The sequence below is a fragment of the Phaethon aethereus genome, assembly GCF_964289735.1.
Source record: "Phaethon aethereus genome assembly, chromosome: 3".
Lineage (NCBI taxonomy): Eukaryota > Metazoa > Chordata > Aves > Phaethontiformes > Phaethontidae > Phaethon > Phaethon aethereus.
In genome coordinates this window covers 68,939,025-68,958,262 of record NC_138576.1, presented here as the reverse complement: position 1 = coordinate 68,958,262, position 19,238 = coordinate 68,939,025, and the positions used below count along the sequence as shown (strand labels likewise).

At 40.3% G+C, this 19,238-nt stretch overlaps 1 protein-coding gene across 1 annotated transcript in view; it reads right to left on the bottom strand.

Annotated features, from left to right (window-relative positions):
- The window catches only part of AIG1 (androgen induced 1), a gene marked incomplete at both ends in the record, with an annotated part of 127,557 nt that overhangs the window by 70,181 nt on the left and 38,138 nt on the right, over positions 1–19,238 (bottom strand). Inside the window, one exon of the mRNA XM_081997191.1 lies at positions 11,776–11,877. Within this exon, the coding sequence (XP_081853317.1) occupies positions 11,776–11,877 (102 nt within the window). The remainder of the gene's footprint in view (positions 1–11,775; positions 11,878–19,238) is intronic.

Genomic DNA, 19,238 nt, shown 5'->3' with positions numbered 1-19,238 from the left:
GCTCCCTGTCTTCCTCCTAACAACCTCTAAGGGTATAACTTGTTCTCTTAGCTTCTGACACATGCATTTCTTTCTCCTTCAAATTGCATTTATTTCTTGTCTTTCATTCCTCTGCTCCAGAAGCAAAGACCAAAATGCCATTCACCTTAGCCCCTGATCTAAGAATACATATATTCACTTCCCAAAATGATTTGCATTTTTAAACAACTTGCAGCCAACAGAAATTTGTTTGTTAATGGAAACATCAGTAAATCTCTGCACTAGTAAAAAGATATACTTAATGGATGTTTGCTTTATAGAAAATTATATAATTTCCCTTTTCTTCATTTAAAAAAGCACCTTAAAATACAAAGTTCAGTAGACTGACATACATATTTCATCTTTCCCATAAATAGTTCATAAAAAATTCCTACATTACATACTGTATTTGCAAAAGAAGCCACAAAAATGTGTATGCCAGTGACTCAGCAACTTGGAACTCTGCATATAGGGTTTATAGAAAGCTGGTAAAGCTCAAAATAACAGAATAAAAAGCTGAAAGCCCCACGACGCAAATAAAATTGCTTCCTGTGGGAAACAAACTTAAGGATGTGATTTGAGTATTACAGTCATTTTTTGATAAAGAAGAATTTCCTTTCTAGGTATATTTGAACTTTCTACAGCATGCACCATGTCAGCCTATTTTCTGAGATACCAGTAGCAGTAAATTTGCTATATGTTGTTGTTATTTGAAGCGGAGGTTACTTCTGTTCTGCAGAAGAGTGGACAACAGTACCAGCTCTAACTCCCAGTTGCATGTGCATCCTGAACCTCAAAGCGATTTGCCAAAGGGAGTTTGCCCCATCATTGCACCTGCACGAACGGGATGCTGAGGCACGTGTAAGGAACTACCTCCGAGCACGCGGCAAGCCCACAGCACAGTGAAGAGCAAGGTGCAGGCGCAGGCAGCCTGGTTTGGCCTTGTGGCTGCCCTGCCTGGGACGCTGCCGAACCAGAATCAGGCACAGTGCTATAAACCCAGCAACAGCCAACACTGTTTTCTTAACTGCCATTACAAAGCCCAACAAAATGCAGACATTAGCTAATTAAGACTTACAAAAACTGCTTTTGATCAAACACTACATAATTTCTCTTCGTTTATTCAGTAAAACAGCGGCAGAACTAGAGATAAAACAGAAATTTGAAAACAAGAGTTTAAACAGCACTTCAAATATGCAGCATTACTTGTTTTGAAGAGAAAGCAAGCTGTGAAGAGTTAGAGGATACCACTTAATATTGCAACGAAGATGTAAGATGATATATGAACATAAGCCAGCAGTGTGCCCAGGTGGCCAAGAAGGCCAGCAGCATCCTGGCCTGTATCAGGAATAGTGTGGCCAGCAGGAGTAGGGAAGTGATCGTGGCCCTGTACTCGGCACTGGTGAGGCCGCACCTTGAATCCTGTGTTCAGTTTTGGGCCCCTCGCTACAAGAAGGACGCTGAGGTGCTGGAGCGTGTCCAGAGAAGGGCAACTGTCGTGGTTTAGCCCCAGCCAGCAACTAAGCACCACGCAGCCGCTCGCTCACTCCCCCACGGTGGGATGGGGGAGAGAATTGGAAGAGTAAAAGTGAGGAAACTCATGGTTTGAGATAAAGACAGTTTAAGTAAAGCAAAAGCCGTGCACGCAAGCAAAGCAAAACAAGGAATTTGTTCACCACTCCCCATGGGCAGGCAGGTGTTCAGCCATCTCCAGGGAGGCAGGGCTCCGTCATGCGTAATGGTTTCTTGGGAAGACAGACGCCATAACTCCGAACGTCCCTCCACACCTTCCTTCTTCTTCGTCCCAGCTTTATATACCGAGCATGACGCCATATGGTAGGGAATATCTCCCTGGCCAGCCCGGGTCAGCCGCCCCAGCCGCGTCCCCCCCCAGCTTCCTGCGCACCCCCAGCCTGCTCGCTGCAGGCCAGCACGAGAAGCCGGACCGTCCCCGACCACCCAGCAACAACCCAAAACATCAGCACCTTATCAACATTTTTTCATCCCAAATCCAAAACATAGCCTCACGCTAGCTTCTATGAAGAAAATTAACTCTACCTCAGCTGAAACCAGGACAGCAACGAAGCTGGTGAGGGGTCTGGAGCACAAGTCTTATGGGGAGCGGCTGAGGGAATTGGGGTTGTTTAGTCTGGAGAAGAAGAGGCTGAGGGGAGACGTTATTGCTCTCTACAAGTACCTGAAAGGGGGTTGTGGCGACGAGGGTGCTGGTCTCTTCTCCCAAGTAACCAGCAACAGAACGAGTGGAAATGGCCTCAAGTTGTGCCAGGGGAGGTTTAGATTGGATATTAGGAAAAATTTCTTTACTGAGAGAGTCGTCAAATATTGGAGCAGGCTGCCCAGGGAGGTGGTGGAGTCACCATCTCTGGAAGTGTTCAAAAAACGTGTGGACATGGCACTTCAGGACTTGGTTTAGTGGGCATGGTGATGCTGGGTTGATGGTTGGACTTGATGATCTTAAAGGTCTTTTCCAATCTTAAAGATTCTGTGATACTGGCCACTGGTCTGCCTTTTGCCATTTTGAAACTCCTCCACACCCTGGCCTATGTCTCCATGGTCTGAGCTTTTTCCTGCTCAGGTGACTGTGGTGTCAGAGGGAGGAACAGCATCACCTTAGTCATCCTTATGGTCTCTCTGAGCGAAAGAGACACCTCTGAAAGGTGATAGCCTTCCCTGAGCAGGGACTCAGGCTGGGACTTCAGTGCTTTAGGTAAATGCCCAAAGGTAAAAGAGATAATTGTAGACCTGCATGAGTGATGGCAATGGCAATCCACCCCCCAATACATCTGTCAAAAAACATCTCTCATGCTACATCCTGAATTTGAGTCTGTGTATTTGAGGAATTACTAAAAATGTACACTGTCTTTACTTATTTGTATCTATGTGGGTAAGTAAAAATATGGGGGCTGAACTGAACAGCAGGGCAGACATCCGGTTATGTCAAAGCTCAGAGCCCACCACAAGGAGAAGTAATTCCCAAGGTTGTCCCAAAATCCTTGACTTCTGACAAGCAGCATGTATAAAACATAACTGCTGTGGCACTACTTCAACATATTAATCATCTGAATATGAAATGATTTCTGCAGAAGTGATGTCTGTTTCCAAATACAAAGACATGTAAAAAGACAGCAATTAACAAAGAAAAAAGTTACTTTTAAAAAGTGGTAATTTGTTACAAAAACAATGTCAAAATATTTCCTTCTATTAGCATTCCTGTAGCAATAATGATCTCAGGATAGAGGGAGAAGTAATATTTTTTCTTCCACCAACTTCAAGGGCTGGAAAAAGCATATAAGCTTTTGGGCTCAGACTCCCTTCACCAGGTCTGCTGATTCTTCTGGTATTGTGTCCATAGCCCACTTTCCAACAAGGATAAATAGGTAAAAATCTGGTCACTGAGTTACTACATATGTCTTCAATTGAAGTAAAAGCTGTCTGCCAAGCTTCAACCAAGTAGATCATAGGTCTGTTAAAAAAAAGAATCTAAAAGGATGGAATCCAGTTGCTATAGCGGCAAATTAAACAAATAAATGAGATACCATGGAATGCTGCAAAATATTTGTGGTCTGATTAAGTCATATTTGCCACATGTGTGAATATTAACAGCACAGTTTAGTAAAGTGGGTACAATATAGTACAATCCCACTTTTATCATATGTAGATTCTAATTCTTATCTGAGTAAGTGCTAATGAATGGTAACCAGCATGTCCAAGGATACATAACACTTCATTTGACTGCAATCGTAAGGCAAAGCATAGTCCCTTAAATTTGTGCATACAATAAATGCATATTAATCTACTATATCTTCAAATAGATATTTGCATCCTTCCCTGTGTTTGCATGGCCTGCTAAAAAGACGAAGCTTTTTGTAGCAATTGCCTCTAGCAGTGGGGTGCTCTATGGGGTGCTTTAGAGCACATAACCTGTAGCTGACACCTGACATACTAAACCATGTTCAACATAAGCAATCCTCCCCCCAATACATTATGTTTTTACAGTGAGATGTTCTGTTTTCTTGATAAGAGACACTCTTTGAAAATACTTACCATTAATCATAATAATGTATCACTTGCTGTTTGATTCTATCTGCTTATGTTCTCTGTGAAAAAACCTCTTGAAAAAAAACAGCAATCTATTATGTCAAAAGATAAAACAAGTGCCTGATTTTAACTGAGAGAAGAGCGGAGGGCACACAGATTTTTATCAAACATACATACCAGCTATTAATGCATTTTGCACTGATTTTGAAGTTGACCATTTATTTACATTTAGAGCCTGTAAACCACATATCTGATAAATAGTGTGGTAGCACCAGATAAATGTACCAGCTTAAGCACTACAGAAGAGTTGTGTGCGCCTCCAGCAGTGACTACGGTTAGCAATATAAGCTGCACAGAAAGTGAATGCTAAAACAAAACTGGCATTCCTAATATTGTCAGAATTATGGGAATGAACCAAATGCGTTTCCATCCCACTCCGCTGCTGGTTTAACAAACAGACTTAGCAGTCCAGGGCCAAACCCTGCTTCTAGGAAAACACAACGCAGTACGTACTCCACACCCAGAGAAAGGCAGAAAGTCTAAGGCTCTCTTCGTATGTCCTTTTGGGGCTTTTTTTTGGTCATTTGTTTTGTGCCCCTAATAATCGCTTTACCAAACATTTGTATGAGTGCCTTCGGCTGAAAATCTGTCTTTGAGCTTTTATTATGCGTATTATTATTATTACCATATTTATTACTTATTACACCTAGCTTTGCCTGTTAACGCAGAGCAGTTTGAAATACAGACAGCACACCTCCTTACCTCTGGTGCTTCAAATATGCGATTTTCCAGCACACATGCAACCATTAGTAAAAAGCGCATCTGTTAACATGCAATGCAACTCACACTTCACAGCTGACATGGAAAAATAAGGCACACTCTGAACAGGCTTGTTTTCAACAGCAGGACTGAAGTTTTGAGGCCAAACAGATAGCTGAGATAATGTACGTCATTGACAGATAAATATACAGACAGAGATGCAAAGGCACCAATGCCTTTCTACAGATATCGCACAGATACAATCTATATGAACACAGGCCTCGTACTGTTGCATAGTTGCAAGTGGTTTTAATCCTAAACATTTTACAAGGATTTGAAGCTCCTGGCATTTCATCGTGCAAATATTACTTGGCCTATCCTGTAAACCTACATCCAACAGCAACAGAAACAATTCTCCTCCACTCACAGCAGCATCAATAAGCGATGTTCTTGCTCTCGACTCCTCTAATTAATAGATCTCAGGGAAGTTTTCCCAGGGAAGCGATGGAAAGATATGGTAAGAAAACACACTCTTCATTTCCTGTTTCTTACTTTTCCTTATTCCCTTGCTTCTCCTTTCCTCATCCTTCTCCTCCCTCAGGTCCTCTTTATAATTTTTTATTCTGTGGGTCCTTTCTTATTCACTTGCCTCATCTGGTTTTGGGTTTTTTTTTTTCTTTTTTTTTTTAGGTAGAAGTTGGAACAGCATCAGCTGACTTTTGATTCGCCTTTTTCCTCCCGCCTGTCTTCTCCTCTTATCCAACTATCTTTCCCTAACCTCCTTTTCCATGCTCTCTCTCTCTGGTCCCCTCCCATTCGCCTCTCCTTTGGTAGTCACTCCTGTGACTTGGTGTTGACACTACATGCTCTCAGCCTCTGTGCTAAGAGACTGAGTTACGTGACCTTGTCAACAAAAGGTGGCAAAACTTCAGAAAAAGATCTCATCTGGGGATTTCAGCTCTCAAACTTTTCACTTGCAATGCTTGTGTCTAGAATAGGGCTTGCACTTTTAGCTGTTACTAAGTACTCACAGGTATTTTACAAAAGGTCCCTCATTACTACACATTGGGCTTGTTTCTGCCAGGAGGAGGCTGTGTGTGCGTTTTCTCTAGATTACTGGAAATAGCGAATAATCAGAAACATTCGGCACCTGCGTTCAGTTAGAAAGCTGTCTTCACCTTACCCTGATGAGTCTCCTCCGGCAGATAAGTAACGCGGTTGAGGCCAGCTTCCTACTTCACAAAAACCCGCTGTGCTGTTACTGTATTAGGTAAAGGGGTTTTCCTAATGGTCCCAGAGGATGCCACACAGACAATTTGATCTTCTTTACCCAGCAGCCTCTTTCAGTTTTCAGGTGCTATGCTATCACAGGTTTTAACACACTACCAATTTCCAAGCCCTTCACATAAGTAACAGAAAATAAAAAAAATCTTTTAAGCTGCTGCTGTTTTTCTCCCCGGGGTGGGGGGGGGATAATTGATACTACTGTATTCACGCTCCAGTGGCGGAACTGGCAGATGATGAGGAGAGATACCAGACAGAGCTGCCTAACGGCGGCATGAGCATGCAAGAAGTGTACAAATCCAACAACATTATTTTCACAGGTTTTGCAAATATTCTGGGTCCCCAGGTGACCAGCTTCAATTGCTATTCTTTCCATCAGACAGATGTTTAAATAATAGCCATCTAATAGCGGGTATCCTGTTGGAAATTAAGTTTACAATTAAATTACAAGTTTTCCCTGATTTTTACAATAAAATTTTGCAAGCTATTTAACAAGTGGGAACTTCTTCCTGGAGCACTGACGATGTTATTCACCCCTAACATACGAAAATATTATAGATAGTTTAAGAAGAGCACTTGGATTGGAATATCTTTGATAGCCTTACATTTGATTTAGGAACTAATCTAGGAAAAGGGTAAGCATCTTCCCGACATAAGCATGAGGCACTACCAAGGTGCAGTACATGTACAAAAATAGCCCATACACGGGATGTTGCTGTATTAGGAAAGCATCCTCAAGAAGTATAATGCACTGTTTCAAATGAGTCATTTCTGAAAAGGATTTTTAGGGCAACATGCTAGCTGGAAACACTTTGTTGAAAGAAAGGACATCTCCTTGTTTGTACATCAGAGCAAGTACTGCGCAGCAACTGACCCAACTAATGATGGAGAGACGGATTTGCCAAAAAGCTCACCAGTTTTGGACCTTACAATCTTTGTACGTCATGTTACTACAACTTTTGATCTTTGCATGGCTTTTCTAGTTTTCTACTTGTTGAATTACCAAGGAAAAAAATCTTCCCACCAGAAAAACAAAGGAACAAACAAGTCAAGGCCACTGGATGTAAGACAAGGCTGCCAGGAAGAACAACAATTGGAGAGATAGCCAGAGAGACTCTGTACCACTTGGTACCACTCTCTGGTGGGCTCAGCTTTTCACCTGAGCAGCCAGCAATAAGAAGCGAGAGCCAACTTGTGAAAGAAGTAGAGATGTATCACTTGGACAGGCTCCTTCTCTGTAACTTGTCTGTCTGCTGTTTATCCCAGTTTTTGTGCATTCTCTTGAATACAAGGACAGAGGGTATGTCTTTCTAGGAATGTTTTTGTTTCCCAAAAGCAGCATAAAAAGAATAGAGTACCAAACTGGAAGAGCTCATATAGATTGTAGTGGCACAGAACCCATAGAATAATCAATTTTCCAACTCCACAGAAGCAGAGCATATTCCCCTTCCCCCTTCACTGACCTCTTCTCTAGAGTTTTCATGTGAAGACGATTCTTTGTTTCTGACCTCCAAAGCCATTACACTCCTCAGTAAGTAATTTCTCTCTCTGTATTTTACTTTACTCGCCACAAACAAAAGATGATTCACATTTTTTACAGAATTTGGGACAGTGTCTGTGAAAAACAAAGAAGAACTCTTGCTGAAATGGTATGCTAACTTGGACAGATACTGCATGCAGTCCTGCCATGTAACCTGGCTCAAAATCAGCAATGCTCCAGCTTAAATTAATTCAGTCTACAGATCTGTTTATGTGGGCATCATTTAAAATGGGGGCAACCTCTAGTTTTCCAGTCTGTGCTAATACTGAGGAGAATATAATTTCTGGAAACAAATGTTATCCATGCATCATCCTGTACAGTCCCAATACAAAAAGGTGCAATGAATGAGCTGATAAAAATCCTATTACTATGACACACTACCTTTAAACACTACAGGTTAGCCTTTAATTAAAAAATCCTAATAATCATAGAGATCAGATAGACAGCCGACAGAAAATGGGAAAGAATATTTCCCATGGAAAATATGCCTGTGGAATTAAGGGTTGATATGGATCCAAAGTGCAGGACAGTCTCAAGAACATGAATGACATCTTTAATGGAAGAGCATAGTAATTTGGCAACTAAAATTGTAGCCAGCAAAGATGAATTCATCTCCATAACTAATAAATACAGGAAGTGAACTTGACACTTCAGCAATAGACCAAGGCTGAGACATAGCCCTATTCTCCAACAGCTCTCTTTAGACAGGTAGTTATTTCTACTGACAGAAGCTTAACCTAAGCTACTTAGATGTGCTCCTTCACATAATAAAGAGATGAAATCCTTGTCCTGCTGAAATCGACAGCGACCCTGCCATTGATTTCCTCCAAACACTTCTCAAGTCATTGCGATACCACTGGTTAAGGATGAATTGATTGACTGAGATGATGAAATATATCAGTTTTATGGCACAGTACAACTCTATTAGTGGTGTCTTTCACAGGTGTATGAATCTGTATGTATGAGGTACCATCTAGTACCACAAGGCACCACTTACTACACAGATTTTTCTGTAGACAGGAATTATATTTTTAACTATTATGGTGTGTGTCTATATATATAAAAAATAGAAATACAGTTCTTGACACTATAAGCAATTTTATGGTAAATAGTTTGTGGCTTTTACCTTTGGGTACAATGATCAGCCTCTCTCTGTTTCTATGAAACTTTATAAACAATACTAAGATTGAATTGGTAATGGGATTGCATAGCTCTGAGGTTCATTTCCCTTATGTTTTCCACTACTTGTGAGGGTTTTTTTATAATTAGGAAGTTTTTAGATGTTGAAAAACTGTTGCTGTGAAAGAGTGGTATTTCTGAGTATTAGCAAGACATTACTATATACTAAATAAAAAAGTTTTTTTAACCATAGACAACATTGAAACTGCAGAGAAGGGATGGGAAAGGGGGAGAAGAAAAAGGGGGATGAGAACTAATTACTGTAACCTAACGAAGCAGCAGACACTGCTGCCCAAACCACTTCTGCTTGGGCTAATGAACTGTCCTTCAAACAATTTCTTCATACAGCGTTCAAGATAGTCACCTTAAAATGCTTCTACAGTATGAATACACTCAAGTATTTTGACACATGCCCATATTGCTAATGGAAATATGACTGCTATTATTACAGCCAGATTTCATGACTTTTCATTCTTTTTCTGCATGTGGATTTTTTAGGTTGATGTTGACAGTTGAGCAAGTTCTTACAGCTGGTCATAATACATCTGTCAGAAACTTCCAAAAATGTTGACTTTTCAGTTAAAGCAGGAAATCTTTTTACTGGAAAAAATGTAGGGTTTTACGTTTTCCACTTTTTGTGGCTTTTTTTGTGATAAACACAAGTTTAGGGAAATGGCTGTGAAAAAACCTGGACAGAGTGTTCACAGGTGAAGTAACATTGGAGCTCAGATCCTTAGGGGCTACACCAGGCACTGTGGGGGAAGCTCACAGAGAAGAGGGATTCATCAGCGATGCTGCAGCAGCAAAAGGACACACCTCTCACTGACAGATTTCACTCTGCCAAGGGTGATAAATCTCGTGTGTGAGTTTTGTTGTACAAGGTTAGGCTTCAGCACCAGCCACCCTTGTGTTCAGAAAAATTATCACTGGATGTGCACAGCTGCTGTCAAAATGTGCAGGAAAAAATGGCAATAAATGTTTATTTCAGTAAAAAACAACAGCCAGGGATCCAAACTTTTCTAAAACTGTGCTCCCAGTGGTCCTACTCTTCCACCACGGGGACCTCCATCATACTTTCTAAAATATGTCATGTCAAAATTGGAACCACTACTAAGTGAGGTGCTAGCATTCTCAAGGTAGTTTACGAACCCCTTCATATTATCATGGGCAATGCATCAGTATTAATTAGTATCAAAGCTGTGGAGGATAAAATGAGGGCTAAAACATCAGAAAGAATTAGACTGAAAGGTGGTGAAAAGCCCAACAGTCATAAGCTTTTTCTGTGACCGAGCTAAAGGAACACTTGGCTAAATGGAGACTGACACAGCAAACAATTCCTTTACAAAAGACTTTCAAAAATGCCTTCTACAATATTTCAAGTCGAAAAAAAAGTCTAAGATGCTTGCACGCAATTCATTTCAGCAAACTCTATGATGTCCAAAAATCTCAAACAAAAGCCCTTTTCAAATATTTCAGTTAGTATAAATTTCTACAGAGCAACATGAGCTTGAATTGCCTTTTAGTTATGGCACAGAGGAAACTTCCTGAGTACACAGGGCCATTTGCTGTCAAATGCTTCATAATGTACATTCATGAAAAATGTTATAGGTTAGGCACTTTCGGTATGTGGAACGTCACCTGGAAGAAATGCCATTGGAGCTGGCACTGATGTGGTGTGGGGAGAACATCAATGTATGTATGGCTTGGCAGTGTTTGCAAGTGTTCAGTTTGTAACCTCAAAACTCAAGGGAGGACAGTCTGAACAAACACAGCAGGAGTCATCAGACTCTTTCCTCAGCTCTACACACGCATAATATCATGCTGTTCCTTTCAAAACATCATGAAATACTACAGTAACTAGGAGAAGCTGATGCTCCTCTTGTCAGTAGTAACTCTCATACTGCTCCTCTAACACACAATTTAGGGAATCAACAAACAGCGGTGCCATCTGCCCCACCCCACAAAGGACCCATTTCTCAAGCTCAGAAACCTTGATCTGCTGTGGTGATATAGTACTCAGATCCTGAAGGATGAGCTCTGCTCTCATCTGCTGATGAACTGTAGTGCCAAGTGGTTTGCCATGCCTTGATATGGAAAACAAAGTAATAATGAAGCATTTTGCACAGATACAACTAGCGAAGCGAACATGATGCTTTTCAGCTCCAAATGCTGCATAAACAGTAGTAGCACCTGATGGCAAAATGTGGCCTTATCTTTCCCTTAGCATTTAAACATACAGTTGAGAGAAAGAATGTCTGACTTGACACACCAGAGCAGGATGAAAAGGTCAGATTTCCTCTCAAGAAACTACTTCTTTTATGATTACCGATGCAGCACTTTTGAAACTGCGTTGATGCATATAATTCCACATTATTAAAAATACTCAGATACAGGTTCTGCTACGCAAGTTTGGTGTACTTGAGACATTAGTAATTCCTTTTTTTTTTTCTAAAAACATACAAGTCCAAAAAGCATAGTGAGATTTTTTGAACAAGCATTTTAACAAGAACCTTTTCATCACAAATTATACTTTTGTAGAATGGTAAAGAATCACTCAATTAAGTATTTCTGTCGTTTTAGAGCAAGATTTGTCAGTCAGAACTTCTGTTTTGTGGAAGAGTCTCTTTTGATTAAAATTCCTCATAACCAGGGTGACACTGCTCTGGGAAAGGTACCTTATCACAGAAAACAGACAATCCCTACCACCAGCCTGGGATGTAGGACACACAAGTTCAAATCTCCACTGTTTCAATCTAATAGGGATTCAAATATGACTCAAGGACTCAAAGAAGCAAAGATGTTATTCTTACTTGCAAACCATGTTCCTTAATCAATTCTGAGGGGATTAGCTCTAAGCATATGCAAAGTCATGCACTAGCAAATCCGTGTCTTACACTTTTGTTTATGCAAGGAATTGTTTGCATTACTTTACTCACCATTCCATGATTTAGCCACGCTGGTATAAAATTATCAAGCAGCTTTGGATACACCAGTTCCCTGTCATAGATATAGATGCTCCAAAACATCGTCACAACAAACTAAGAAGAAAAAAAAAGACAAGACATTTTCAAATAAATGCTTCTGAACAATTAGCTACATATTTTAGACAGCAAAATGGGGCATTTAGCAAATGATCTATGGACAGACACAGATATTGTTATTCTTCAACCCAGTCCTGCTTTAATCAACAGTGTGAATATGGATTATTCTTTGCATTCACCGGAGTTTTAGCTTTTTTGTTGTTTTTTTTTAGTTTCGACTTTCATCCTGGAAAAAATCTCATTTTTTGACTTACATGCCTGTGGCCAAATTACAACTGAGTAGTATACTTTAGTAGCAGATGTGGCACATAAATAATGTTTCACTACTAACAGGATAGAAAACAAATGGAAAATCAGGTAACACCACTTGGAATTCACAGAATGTATAAATAAGAAACATTCACCCCTGAACAGAAGCCTATAAAGTCACCTTTGCACTTTCTCATGTCAGCCACCAAATAACATTGTTTAAAAAAAAAGTAAAATTAACCCTTCAACCACACTGCACACAATTCATGGACTGGGATCCAAAGAAAAGAGGTCTAGTATCCTCATTTGTCAACATGAAATTTGGCTTCGTTCTTGCCAGAGACTGCCTACCAGGAGCCCACAAAAAGACCATTATTTCCTCTAGGCCGAGGACAGGACAGATGGCTCAGATAGATAAAGTTTGTACTAGGTTAAATTTTTGCAAAAGCGTGCGCCAATTCTTTAAAGATCCCCTGATGTCTGTAAAGAAAAGGTAATAAAAGGTTACAGAAATAATAGTTTTTGCTTACCTTAGCTAGGGAAAGAACAAAGTAAGTAGTTTTCTAAATAAAACACAATTGCTTGCTTACCTTAAATTTGAGTCATAGTTTTCTAGTAAAAAAAGGCTTACTGTTTACAGCGGTAAAACTCAATACCTGGGCCAGGAGCTTTTCAATGACCATTTTCAGGGAATCTCTACAGAGTAGTGACAAGTCCAAGTTTAAAGTTCGTGAGGCAACAGATAGGACTTTCACTGAGATCAGCAGGGAAGTACTCAGTTATATCCGAACCGATGTGGCCCCATGTCTCACGGCTAATCTGGAGGGTCAGTAAAAGAAAGTGCAAGAAATATGGGGTGAGCACAGCAAGGTCAGCAAATTACTAGTGTGTGTGATAGTGTTAGGCATAAGTTGTTTCATATGCTTCTGACTTTGGAAGGTTAAAATTGAGGTTGCAGTATATCAATGGCACCTTGTTCTAACCACGGACACGGAGACTTCGGCCAGCCAGTTATGTGAATGACCTGAACCAGTACACTGTTCCCTCAGTGTGCATACAGTACATAGTTTCTTAGTTTCCAACACACTTGTCCATCTGTTATGATAGCTATCGGTGCCTGCTCAGAATAAGCTTGGACTATTTGACTAGCGCACAGAGGCTGGGAAAAAAAATAGGTTATGATGGACGGCCCGAAAAATATTGCAAGTGTAAAGTACCACACAAGAAGCATCTCTTCTGGGCCAGTCTTGGCATTGGCACAGCCTAGCTTTTTACACACCTGCTGACACGTAAGTGCCAAGATATGAATAGCTGAACAGCAGGGAAAATGGAAGCAAAGTATTCTCTTCTCTGCAGGCTTCCTAGAAGTCATGTATTATCACAGCAGGTCTCTGAGAACCTGCTAAGACCAACTGGGACATAAAGACATATTCTCAGGCACATGAAGACCAAGACTGATAATGCTTTTTTCCGAGGAAGTCTTGCATCAAGGAAAATCACCCAGGATTAGGTTGAACCTTATTACATCCAATACAACAAAGTTGGCATGTTTTGACCTGTGATTTTTGTGTGGAGCAGAATAAAACAATAGACTTTGCCAAGGAGGTAAAGATAAGAGAAGAGGGGATATGCCATCTGTCCCTTAACCAAAGTCAGCCAATGGATGGAACAGGATTAGCCTAGCTGGTTGCAACCATCTGGAGCTACAGACGGCAAATGCTGCTTAGCAAAGCACTATCACAAGGCAGACATAAGGTAAAGGAAGTGCGCAAAACCCAAGGTGTCACAGAACTAACCTATCCTGGAGGACAACCTGACATGAGACTAATGCAACACCCTGGGGAAGAGTCCTTCCGGTGTCTGAATGGTTCACCTTACCTTTCCTTACAGTTAGTTCATTTGGATAAACTGAACTATAAAAGTGAACTATTTGGATAAAAAGAACCACAATGAGGACTTGCTACTTAGCTATCTTGCCTGCTTCTGAATTTGTTTACTTTGATTAATAAGCAACTGTTGGTCTGGTACTTTCAAATCACCTCTACTATGCTTATACTTTGGTACTGGTAGACTTTTATTTGGGCTGGGCTTTGCCAAGATCACACATGGCCATGCAGTGCCAGACCATGACACAATGAGCTGCTGCTTTACACTGCCTGTGTAAGGTTCAATCAGAATTGCAGCTCTTACGCTCATGCTGCCTTCCTTATGGCACAATTCATCCCTGTTGTGGAGGCAGTCATGGTACTAGCCTCACATGCCAGGCTGAACAGGCTGCTCATATGCAGCAGACATCTTTCAGGGAGCCCAATACTTTCATTTCTTTTGTTCCCAAGGCAAAATGTCACAAATGTCACACTTCCACTCCCTCTTGAGACAAACTCAGTGCCTGGAATTCAAGGAAGAAAACAGGCACCAGCAATTGCTTTTACACTTCTTTCCACAGGAGCCTCCTAAGGTTGCTAACTTTCAGCTAACTTTACAGCTATTACTTGGTTAAACAACATAAGGTTAAGCAACATATAAAAGAACAGAAAAGGCCCTCGTTTGCTACTTATCCTACCTAGGGTCATTACAGATCAAAGGGAACCTCACATTTGCAAGCAGACTGTTGAAACTGTTTGAAAATATGGAGTAGCTCACTTGTCACAGGCATCTAAAGTATTGCTAAACAAATACGCAGCAGCAGAAAAAAACATAAGGCTGAAAACTAAACTCTGTTTTCCCACTTAAGGAGATATTCCTTGAGTTTTTGTCCTCCGTCTCTGAAACTTCAGAGGACACGAGAAGAGCATGTGGCACTGCCAAGGGAAAACTTTTAAAGGACAAGTTGGGAAACAGTTGGTGATTCAAAAGAGAAAACAAATAGCTTTATCAAAACATCACAAATGGAAGCAAAGAGAAACTGAGAGAAAAGACAGTGAAAAGAATTGCATAATTTGCTGTTTTACATGAGCCCAACCAAGAAATGTTATGCAAACGAAGAATGAACCCAGTGGAACATTATTTTCCTGCACTATGTGTTTTTGCTTTTGGCTGGGCTGCACAGTTGAGTTCACTCATTTCCTGGATGGCCTCACGACAAAGAAGAAAAAAACTGAACCCTTTGACCTTGACAAAATTTTTTCTAAGTACAGTTAAAGGTAAGCTTTCTGGCTATCTCCCAAGACATTTGTGGTTAACTGCGAGTATAAATATATTGTTTGTGAGCCTCTTTGAGGGTTAAAGGCATTACATATAGAAGCAATGTGTTATTAAAGGCAGACCACAGTAAGCACAAATTGGCATGGCACTGGCTTTAGGTTGGATCTAGTGCTAGCACAACATCACACCACATGAATTTGAAAAGGGCCAGTGAAGGAAATAAGAAGGAGTGGGAACTGAAAATCAGTGAAGACTCCCCTCAGAGAATAGAGTTCAGGAGGAAATTGCACCATTGCTCGCTCATGTTCCCATCACCAGCCACCATGTCACCACAGATGAGGGCAAAATCTAGAATAGAGAGATTTTGGCATGGTCAAGTCAGTTACGGAAATAGAAGTATCTTGTAGTCTGGTCAAATAACGAGGTAAGTAGGAGACTGCAGCAAATGCCTATACATCTTTTCTTGGGTAAGATCCCAGATCAGCATTGTTGTTGATCTACAGAAGAAGGGTGATCAGCTTCCCTTTTGACTGTAGCAGTACAGAGAAACAAGAGGTAAGAAAAGCATGCCTGGCTTTCTCTCTTGTATCACAGGTTTTTAAAAACATAAAAGTATAACATAAAGAATATGAGATCATTCTAGCCAGTTTAGACGCAGACCCAAATGGAGCTATTAAAGCTACATGATATAAAATATCAGTGGTGGAGTTTGTGATTTTCTAGGCAGCAATCTCTCTTCTAATATGTAACAATATCAATTTTCTTTCTTCTTCCTATTTCTATTAAACGCAGTCTTAAACTAAATGCCTGTTTTATCTCTTCTTCCTCTTGTTTGGTACAAATTACAAGAAACGTACTGATAAAACCATACACAGTTCACACAAAACACTAATTAACCACAGAAACTCGGCAACTTCATGATCTGTGTTAAGCAAATAGAAAAAATTAGGGATACTCTAAACTGATGTAGTCTCTGACTATTAAGTGTGTCTCACACTTCTCTAGCAGTGTAAATTATTCTCAATAAAAATCTCCTTTACACTGACTAAGGGGATGTAAGTGCAGCCAGTATAGATGAGAATTGGTAGAGAACTTCTAAAACGTCTATGCAGCACTTTTCTTCAGTGCATGCTTCCTGATCTCTTAGGCATTTGAATAGTACCCCAGGCTTATAATAAACTAAAAAAGGTCTAGGAAGTGTTGCCCACAGACTTTTTGTGGAACAAAGCTTTACTGCATAGAAACTTGGTCTGTCGATGTCTGATTTCATTCTCCTAAGAGTTGTATTAAAAAGGGCAACAATAGCTGAACAGTAGTCATTATGTCCTTCAAAGAGCTTCATGTTTATTTCTTGATGCTCCTAAACAAAATGGTAGGTTGGCAATTCAGTTTTATCTGAGCCCCCAAAGATACACAATGCATAACACAACACTGGAGAGGTGTGATTTGCTGCAAAGATTTTGCAAGATTTGATTTGTTCCAAAGCCACCCAAGGAGATGTTTGCCCTTGAGCTGGTTCTTTCCTCTCCTTTGGAAGGTGGGAGGAGGTTGGTGGTCAGACTTCCCAGATGGTTTATATGTAATATGCTTTTAGGAAGTACTAAAAATGAAATACTTTATTTTGTGATTTTTTTTTCACACATCATTGTTTGACTTGGGAGTGGAAACCCTTTTTCTCATCTATTTTTCAGAACATGTCATCTCAAGGGCTCCAGTAAGCAGGAAATACAGAAAAAAATGTGTTGAATTGCTCTTGAAAAACTGCAGTTAGTGGGCTTTAAAATGTTCCCCTAGTATTTGCATCATTCCCCAAACATGCCCTGTGTAAAACACTGAGCAATAAAAATAATTTAGATGTTAAGGTAACTGACAAGTACTTAATCATGACTTCTGCTATTACATTAGAAAACCAACATGGATTTTATTTACATCCATCCAATTTTTATGTGTGAAGGTTCCCTTGTGTCGCTACTGGAAACGACTGAGAAGCTCCTTGGAGACCTAGGTGAGTGAGTCTCAAAGAAGGGAAGTCTGCATTGGAACTTCTTTTGTTCCTTTTTTTTTGAGTGAGGAAGCTGTTGAGAGAATATGGGAAATGAGGGAACTTTAACTTTTTTTCTGCAGACACTCTGGTGTTTAATAGCTTTCTTCTAACAAACACCCCTGGCATACCAAAATTTTACTGGATATTTTCTTACACATAAATAGCTCTTTAGAGAACAAAGCCAGTGTTACACATTTGCTACTTTCGGGCCCTGAACTTCTCCTACGCGTAAACCCACCGAAGAAGAGCCCCCAGTGGCCGTCCCTCAGGCACTGGCCAAGGCTTTGGCAAGTGGTAGCTGCGGTGTGGTGGGCGCTGCTGGAGAGGATCAGATTTCAGGAAGGAGCTGAGACCCGTGTTAAGTTATGAAGTGCTGCTGTTGGTCTCCCAGTAGCCAGGAGAAGAAACAACAATGAAAACAACCTTTTTAGGCTTTCTTAGTAAGAAGTAAAGTGAAATAATATATGGTAATCAATTGCTCCCCCTCACCACAGAAAGGTCACCTTTGGAAATGCAGAGCATCTGTCCAATAAGCATGGCCATTTCTTACCATTTTCTGGATTTTTTTGTTTGTTTGTTTAAGAGAGAAGTTCTTTCTGTATGAAACCCTTGAGAAAGTAGCTAGCTCCAGGTATAAAACACACCTCATGGGAACTGCTAACTTGTAAATCATCCAGCAGTACTTCTAGTGCGGGCAATAGCTACCTGGGATTCATCACTGGCAGCAAGAGAAACAATGCCTGAAAGAAATGCGCAGAACTGCAAAGACAAAGTGAAGCTGAAATTCTCCAAGATCTTGAAAAGTTTCAAGGGCAGGAACATTGCAGGGGTGGAGGAGCACACAGACAGCAGTACAAAGCTAAAACAGTGGCAGGAGAGAATCCGTGAATCCTAAGCAGTGGGAGAGAACCAATAAGGGCGTGCTTTAATGCATGTAAAGGCTAACACTTCTAGATTGAAAAGGCACTTAAAATCTTTAAATAAAGACAAATAATGTGATGTTGTTCTCCTTCTTCAGTTGTACCATCAACATAGTAGGAAAAGCATCTGTTGCCAATCACAATCAAAAATACTTCTAATTCCCAGCCTCTGTTAAAATATAAATGTAACATATATATCTCTGCACCCATAAAATACATATTTGCAAGCCTGTTTATTCACAGATTTTTAAATAACTGTATGAGTTGATCCAGTTACTTCTACCAAGGCTGAAGAACTGCAGTCTGTTACCCCAAGAGGAATTGTGGCAGCTCCCAAGAGGCAGGCTAGCTCGTATAGTAAGGGAAGGCTAGCAGCCGGGTTTTTATGAAAGAAATACCTGCACAGTGTTTCACTGTGCTTTGCATTTTCTAACTTTGTAAAAGCATTCTGCATTTCTTTACATATTGTGAAATACCACATAAATGGTGAAATCACATTTTAATGAAGCATCCTTAAACATATACAATTATAAATGTAGATTGATATGTTGCATTAACTGCAGTTGACAGTGAGTGATCAGCTTTTGTGAAACAGTACATGAGACCTCATACAGTTTTCTAGTAGTCCTACCATGAAAAGAAAAATTGCTTCTAGTGAATTTATTTTGAACTAATATACACTGAAATAAAAAATTAGAATCAAAGGTTGATCCTGAACAGCAATAAAAGCAATACTTTAATGAAAGGTTCACACTTTTTTTTAAATGTAACCTAAACCTAGAACTAGACTGACACAGTCCACACTTCCATGTAAAAACCCATGAAATTCTGGATTTTCAGCTGCTTTCAGCGTATGGTGTGAGACACCTGAAGACAGTCAGCACCTTTTGCAAGGTGCAGTGTCCCAGTGGAGCAGGACCTGATTCAAAGAACAGATTTCTTTTGAAAAAGACATGTAAAAGCCACGTTTTTCCATACCTCCTGTGTGCTTTTTTACATTC